Source organism: Mauremys mutica, chromosome 3 (genome assembly GCF_020497125.1).
Source record: "Mauremys mutica isolate MM-2020 ecotype Southern chromosome 3, ASM2049712v1, whole genome shotgun sequence".
NCBI lineage: Eukaryota > Metazoa > Chordata > Testudines > Geoemydidae > Mauremys > Mauremys mutica.
Window position 1 is genome coordinate 189,811,102 of NC_059074.1, and position 8,183 is coordinate 189,819,284.

Below are 8,183 nucleotides of genomic sequence, written 5' to 3' on the forward strand. Positions count from 1 at the left end.
TTACAGTCCATACGCTGACAGCCAATATGGATCCAAGGCTAGCTGATGCTCAGTTAACTCTTTCACCCCTGAGTTAACAAAAGACTGTAAAGCTAGTTCCTGTATAACACAGCAGGGTGTAAAATATACATATATGGAATTAAGATAGGCAACACACTAGGAGACAGCTTCTATACTATATACAATTAAGAAAACAGAATCCCAGCAAACCCTGTTGAAAATACACACTAGCATTGCATGGGCCTGTTGATGCTAAAACTACTCAGCCACTTGGAAATATTTTTTGTGTATTTAATATGAACTGAGATGCAGGGTATTTAACATGTTGGCTGTCATGGTGAATAGAATGGAAAAACAGACACAGCACTTCACAACTGTGAGCATTATTACTACAGTTTGACTGAACATGGAAATAAACTTGTAAATGCTTCTCCTTGCTTCAATTTACCTGCTATATGTTCCTGTTTAGGGCAGATTCCTCGAGATGACGTTGATAAACAATCGTCATCCTCTGGTGTGACCTGGATGCCAACCTCCACAGGAATGGATGCTTTTTTCAGCTCACTTGGTGAGGGTGAAGGTGGCTTATCCACAGCCTTCTCTAAGCAGAGACTGCCATTGCATTGTTTCCGTTTGTGCTCAATAAAAATAAGAATGTCCCCCAATGGGAAGTTCATCTGACACTGGCCACAAGTAAGGAGGTCATGATCCCCTTCTGGAGCTCCCAACGTGCCATGCTCTGGTTCATCATCAGTAAGAATGGCTTCAAGAGGTTCAGCTGCAGTTTAAGAAACAAAAGGAGAATCATTAGAGCTCTTGTGAAAAGAAGGGGAAGGTAGGGAGAGAGAAAATCATGTTGTTGAGCCCCCTGTTCATGGATGCCAATCCGTGTTTGGAATAATTATAGGATGAAAAAATTAAACCTGCACTACATGAACAGATAGCACGTTATCAGTCCAGCAAGAAGCAAATGTAGTTATCAGTGTTGATAGGGAATATATTTTGAGAAAGCAGCTGTAATATGTAGAACTGTCAGAATGGAACCTGCAATCTTATCTATATTCCTGGATTTAGACAAAGTTCTAATTTGAAGGAACATTTTAATAGTAAAAATTAAAATAACAGCTGTGAAAAAAATTATTATGAGACAACTGTGGTATCATGAAGAGAAGCCAATACTGTTCTTTGTTGCCGGAGGTTTTATTTATGTTTATGTATTTATGACTGAAGCTTTACGTGTGTGTGTGTGTGCACGCACGCGCACATGTGTAATATATGACGTGGTCATGGAATAGCTATATATCGATGACCAAGTCATACGTTTTGAAATGTTGACCTGTGAGTTAGGTATATGTGTGTGTGTGTGTGAGTGTGTGTGTGTGCGCATGCAAATATATGAACATACACATTAAAAGCCACATAGGTCATGCATGCACACACACCCACACAGAGGCTACATAGCCCTGTACTATGTGTGTATGTACGTATGATTATATATGTATGTTATATATTCTGTTTAAAAATTGAAAACATGTGAACTAATCATGGGGAAAAAGAAAAAATTAATAAATAAGGAAGCTAAATAGCTAGACTTTTCCGATACCTCCCAGAAATTAAAGAAATATCAAATTCACTGGCAATTCCACTTAGACACATTAACTAAACAGGATACTTTTGCATAATTAAGAAAATAAGCCAATTGGGGTTTTTTGTTTTGTTTTTTTCATTCTGAAGAAAGGAATGCCTAAATTATTCTAAATATGTTAGCAATTGTGGTCTTCATCATATATAAATCAGTATGGTCAACTGAATGCCACATTTCATAACAACGGTGAAAAGACCTTTCTTTAAACTTGAAATACCTTGCCTAATGTTGTCAAAGTTGACTAATTTTCTGAATGAGCTCCAAAAAGCTTCATTATGAGACTATTTCTACACACATAGTCGTCAGTGGACATGCCTTTCTTTTCTGTTTGCTTTTTTTCACTTTGTACTGAAATATCTTGGCAATATGTATGCAGTATTCATCACTATAACCTTGCAAGAAAAAAAACTGTTGGTATTTCTCTCCTTATGCAACATAATACATATACTAACAACAACAATAACAACAACCACCAAAATGAGCTGACACCACAAAACATAAAATGCCTCAAAATGTTGCCAGTTAATGAAAGTGAGACCCAATACAACTCTTAAACAGTTAATCAGTCTGACCTTCTTTAGCAAGCTGCCAATTTCACATTTAATGAACTTAAAGCCACAGAGAATCAAAAAATAGATTTTAATTTGACTGCAGAATATTGGAACAGATTTTGATAAAGTGCAAAAATCCACTGAACTCAGGTTAAATTTATTTCAACCCTACCTAGGCTGAATATTGAGGAGGAAGATCTGGAGTAGCTCCCAGTTGTGCTGTGTAAAATAATATTGAAAGAGCACCTTACCGTACCTTAGCTCCAAGTAGGACACACTGATACATTCCATAATTTCTTGCCTCTAGTGCTACTCCTAATTTAACATAAGGTCAACTACAGTAATATGAAGGTTATATTCATATTAATAAAAACAATATCTTAATCATTTGGGTTTTCTTCTAAACTTACTGACCAAAAGATAATACACAACATGCATTTACACTTTTCTTGCATAGAAAAAGTAACAGGAATGTTTCTGAAATGTCTGTCTATGTCATTTTCTCAAGTAACAAACTGTTTGCATTTGCACAAAGTGAGTAACTGAATATGGAAGTCATTCCATCAGCTCCTTTCTACAAAAAAGGTATTTTTGTGTTAAGCAGTAATTGTAACTTTTAGTTTACTAACTCAAAGTAGCAAAATATTTTTTAAAATTGATATTCTCTTTGTAACTGTTTTGACTGGAACTTTGCACAATAATTACTCAATTGTAATATTTATTCCTTGGCCTGATTTTTTTCTGAAATTGTCAATATTACTCAGCAATGAAAGAGAATATTGTGCTCAGATACCAGACAGTTAAAAGTAATGCTAAACAAAAATAGACTTTGCTAAAGACTGTACTGACTAGGCTGATTTACAATCAAAACCAGGAAATGAAGTGGTAATTCAGAGGTTGCTGATTACACCTCCACATTTCACCTAATTAATTTTATAGGAGGCAAAGTTCTCGAAAATAACAAGATGATCAAATGTACAGATATAAAACCTGTAACCTCAACATTTTCTATGCTCTTAAGGTAAATTATTTCTAATTAACAAGAATTATATACTAATTTATGAAATACCTCTGGCACCATGTTCATTACAAAACATTTGGCTCCTGATGCTCTGAGAGACAGAAAAATGTGTTTTTATTATTTCTGCTGGTTTAAAAAAAAAATCTTGCCACTGATTTTCAGTCTTCATCTTTTTAATTTTGGGGCAATCAAAAGCTCCTTCCTGGGTATCTAATCAGTTGTCTATATTTTTAATGGAAATTGCCCTTCCATAAACATGTATTTCTACAAAAACAAAGAGGAGTCTGGTGGCACCTTAAAGACTAACCGATTTATTTGGGCATAAGCTTTTGTGGGTAAAAAACCCACTTCTTCAGATGCATGTATTTCTAGCCTCTCTCCCCCTTCCCCCATTTCCCACCAACATCCACCAAAATAACACCATCTTCTATATCAAGTTAAATGGATTTTTGTCTCAAAAGAAGTGCGAAGGGCGCAATGGAAGGAAAAGCACCAGTTCTGCGTTACCGGGGGGCGGGGGGGGGGGAAATGTATCAGTATGGATTCAGCAAGACAGAGACGTCTAAATACCCCAGCAGCAGACAGGGCTGTGTCCAGCTGAGAAGACAAAAAAGAAAATCAGGGGAGAAAGAGTGACTGTCTAGTCCAAGTTTGCCTTCCAGTGTGGGATTGTCTGACAGTCTAAGGGAACAAATGATGGCTAATAATGTGGGCTAGTGGCCGGTGTTTTAAAACAGCCAGAAAGCGGGAGCGCGGTGAGGGAAGGAAGGAAAGAAAAAGAAGGGAGAGCGAACTTGGAAAGGACTGAGCAGGCGGCACAATGGGAGCAGCGTGGATCGGAAGCCTAGTGCAAACACGTGCGAGCCAGCAAGGTGCCTTCTCCCCTTTCGGCTGGGGCCGAGCTCAGCTCAGCTCCCGCTTCTCCACCCCAACCCCTCTGCTCACGAGGATTGTCTTTGCCTCGGATGGGCCGGTAGCGAGAGTTTAAATGACCCGATGCCCTTTACTTGGGGGGGGGGGAGAAACAAAAGCAGATGTGTCCAGTAAACAAAACAAACACAAAGTCACCGAGGAGAAGATGCCACTCGGCTCCCCCGGAGCCCCTAGGCTTCCCCCTTCGAAATTGTGGTTCAAGCTGCTTTTTTTGGGGGTGGGGGGCATTTGCTGTCCATGTGCCACAGCATCGTGCAAAGCTAAGACTAGACGGAAGGGATCCCAGCCAGCCCTGCGCCGCCTGGAGAGGCTCCCAAGCCCCTCTGTGACCCCCACGGTTTGATCGGCCGTCGGGTGAGTGGGGGGGACTGAAGGGCCAACTTGCTAGTCCTCGCGATCCTCAGAAATCGTTTGCTGCTCTGAACGGACGGCGACGGCGTTAAAACAAACATTACAGGGAGAAACTGGGTCTTTTCTCCAGTGTGGGGTTTACGGGCTACGTTCCTGTTTCCTTACCAGCCATAACACAAGGCAACATTAAGAACAAAGAAAGGGGGAGGGGGGAGAAAGAAAGGGGAAAAGAGGGGGAAGAAAGAAAGAAAGAAAGAAAGAAAACCCGCCCTCCCTCCTTCCGAAACGAAAATGCCGAGAATTAAAGACGTGGTGAAACTGATCAGGTTCAAGTTCGTTGGGCTTTTTTGATCTTGTTCTGCCTCCTAGCGACTGAAACTCACATGCAAACCTATCCTTAACCAGTTTTTTAAAATCCAACTCCAACACATCTCGCCCCCCACCCCCACCCCAAGCCCTCCAGATCTCACAGGGAGAAATATACCAAATGGCAATTACAGTGCCAGCAAAAAAATAATAATAATTTAAATATGTATCTGTATATTACATACGGAATTGCCAAGTCAGGGGGAACCCAGCACGGCTGGGGAAGGATTTGGGGATGTAAATCTAATCTTTCAATTATTCTGTGACAAGTGAGCTAACACGCGTGCACACAAACCCTAAGGACGAATACACTCTGGTATATGTTTTTTTTTAAGTAACATAGGTTACTACTGTCGGCACCAGTTTCTGCAGCTCGCGGAAGACTGGGGCGGAGGGGGGTGGGTTCCTGCAACATGTTCTGGAAGAGATAGCACCTCCAGAAATGTGACAGTTATGTTGCAATACATAACACAACGTTTGGCATTTCAAAAAGTCCTTAGAACTGGTAGCAAATGATTCAAACAATAAGGGGTGGAGGGAAGAGAACCGTAAGGTGTCTTACTTTAAGGAAAACTTTACGAATGCCAATGTTTTGGCTTCCCCTGCCTTTACGGGAGCTGTTTTATCCAAAGCGTTAACATTCTCCAGCGGACTATGTGCAAATCTTGTTCCAAGTATCTATGCATCTGAGTGGGGAAATGGCATTGTAAACTTTTACAGAAAGCGAGAGGGGAGGGGGGAGAGGTTGACTGCAGACAGCGAAATTGCACTGAAGCAGACGGTCCCTGAGAGGGGAGGAAAACACCTGGAATACTGGGGGAAATAAAATACAAACGTGCATCTTTTTGCTTTCCCACCGTCCAAAAAATAAAATATTTTCTCTTTTCTTCCCTCCCACCCGCTCCAGATCCGAGTTCCCTTTTGTTGTGTATGCAGCGACCTTGCTTACCTTGCATCCAGCGTGTATTTTGTTGCGGGAGGGGGGAGTGGAAGAGGGGGAGGATTTTTGTGACGAATAGTATTTTTTTAAAATGTCCGCGGGAGTGTGTTTTTTTTTTAAATTTGATCGTGACAGTGAGGACAGTTGGTTGGGTTTGGGGTTTTGTTTTTCTGTGTGTGTGTGTGTGTGCGCTTTGCTTGGGTTTGCTCTTGTCTCTGCTTGTTGGCAGGAGGCTCCCCGCACACGCGGTGCTTGTAAACATTCAGACACGAGATTTTTCCCAATCAAAATCCACTTCCACTTTTTTTGAAAATCTTCCAAAAAATAGTAAGCGAGAGAGGAGGGAATTCCTCTCGCTCGCTCGCGCTGCTCCGTGCAGCCGAGCCAAGCAGCCCAAGTTTGCAGGCAGGAGTTGGGGGGAGAGGGAGGAGGGGAGGAGTGGGGGGAAGCCTGGCATGAGTCGGTTGGCTGGGGGAAGGTCCGATTGTGGCGGAGCCCCGGGGAAAGCCAGCGATGGCTCCGGACAACACAAGCAGCCGCTGCTGCCCCTTTTGCCCTTTCGCCGCGGAGGGAAAAGAGGCGCAGGAGAGAGCGGGACAAACACCCGGCGTCTGGGAGCGGAAACAAAAGGGGGGCATTGCCCTGCCCCCCCCCCCCGGTACGCAACAAGGTTTCGCGGGGGAGAGATGGGGATCTGGCTCAAACCACTCGCCCCTAGACTTTTCTTCTCAGTCCACTTGACCATAATCTCTTGTCTGTGCGTCCGATGTCCAGTCTGTCTCTCCTGCGGGGGTTTCTTTGCCCTCCCCCCCCCCAAGAACACATTCTGCCCCTCGCTGCAAACTGGGAGTGTTGCTGTTTTCCCAAGTCAGAATGGCACAATTAAAACAAAAATAAAATCAAAGCGGGGGGAGGGTGGGTTTGAAAAAGAAAAGAAAAGGAAGAGAGAGCGAGAGTGAGTGAGAAGCGGGCAGGCTCCAGGAGCAAAGAAAAGAAAAGTGATCGAGCTCATGTAATTAGAGAGAGACGGAGAGGGGGGGAAATTCCGAGCCAAGGTTTAGTGCATTTCCACCCCTCTGGCCCGCTTTCTCCGCAATAAAACAACCCGCGCGAAGGAGGCATGAAATAAATGCACGTTGCTCTTTGGGTTACTTACGCGAAAATTCCCGCTTGCTTAAGTGCTGGGGTTTGCCTTGCTTGCGGCGAGACATGGTGGGTTGGTGGCTGCAGTGGCTTGTGAGCCGCTCGGTTCACATCGGGAGAGCCGGGTGAGAAAGGAAGGAGACTCCAGAGAAAATATCTTCATCAATGTCTTTTGACATCCAAAATAAATTAGAAATAATACAAAGATGGCGCAGGGAAGATGAATTGTGGGATAGCAGTCATGGCTTTTTTTTTTTTTTTTTTTTGTGCAAGAAAAAAAGAGAGAGAGGGAGAGAGAGAGAGAGAGAGAGAAGGAGAGAGAGAGATGAAAAAAATGGCAAAAGCCCCCCTGAGCTGCAAGTTCAAGTGCGGACGTGACGTCCCTGCGAACTTGAACGTCAGGAGCCTGGATGGACAGAGACATACAAAACATGGGCAGGGCAAGCTGGAGAGAGGGGGAGGAGGGAGGAGGAAGGCAACACCAATGGACACTCATCAGGGGCTGGACATGAAAAAGAGACCAGGACAAGCCAATGGCCAGTGATCGCCGGGGGGAGGGGGGGGAGCGGGGAGGGGGGGGCGCTAGGCGCCCGGCGCACGCTGCTTGGCGGAGTAGGGGGGTTGGCGTGGAGGGGACAGGCGCCGGGCGCGCCGTGCAGAAGTGGCCGCAGAGCAGTAAGTGCACAAGGCAAACGCACGAGTGGCCAGGAGGGGAGAGGGAGTCATAAATAAATAAATGCAAACCGCGGCGCGCACCCACACGCGCGCCGGAAAAAAGCAGAGCGGCTCGCCCGAGTGAGATGCGATGGGATGCTCCCAGGAGAGGGAGGCCGGGCAGGTATCCGGGAGCCCACCCAGCGGGCAAAGCCAGGGGGGTTCAAAACTTCACATTGCATCGCCCCGAGACGCAGTGACCGTCCCGGGCAGGCGGCACAAAGGCCGAGAGTGGGCAAGGGGGGGTCGCAGGAGAAAAGTTCTGCACTTGGGGCAGCGGGGCGGAGGGGGGAGGCGGCCAGGAGCAGCCGCCTTCCTTCCAGCTGGGAGAGGGGAGCCCGGAGAGGAGTTTCACAGTCCAGGAGAAAAGAGGCGGAGGGTGAGAAGCTGCGGGAGCAGAGACGGCAAAAGGAAGGCGGTGGCACTTCACACACCCCGTCCAGTCACTAAATAAATGAAAGTAGCCCAGGCAGCCTGCAAAGCCAAGCCGGGCTCTGAGCTGTAACGAGCAGGGGACTG

The 8,183-nt window shown here is 45.1% G+C and overlaps 1 protein-coding gene across 3 annotated transcripts in view; it reads right to left on the reverse strand.

Moving 5' to 3' along the window:
• BCL11A (BAF chromatin remodeling complex subunit BCL11A) overlaps positions 1-7,196 on the reverse strand; it is a 97,578-nt gene extending 90,382 nt beyond the window's left edge. For all 3 annotated transcript variants that reach the window (XM_045011923.1, XM_045011924.1, XM_045011922.1), the window contains exons 1-2: positions 6,964-7,196; positions 449-778 (exon numbers count right to left, since the gene is read on the reverse strand). In XM_045011923.1, the coding sequence (XP_044867858.1) occupies positions 449-778; positions 6,964-7,018 (385 nt within the window). In that variant the 5' untranslated portion in view covers positions 7,019-7,196. The remainder of the gene's footprint in view (positions 1-448; positions 779-6,963) is intronic.
• Positions 7,197-8,183: the final 987 nt, after the last annotated feature.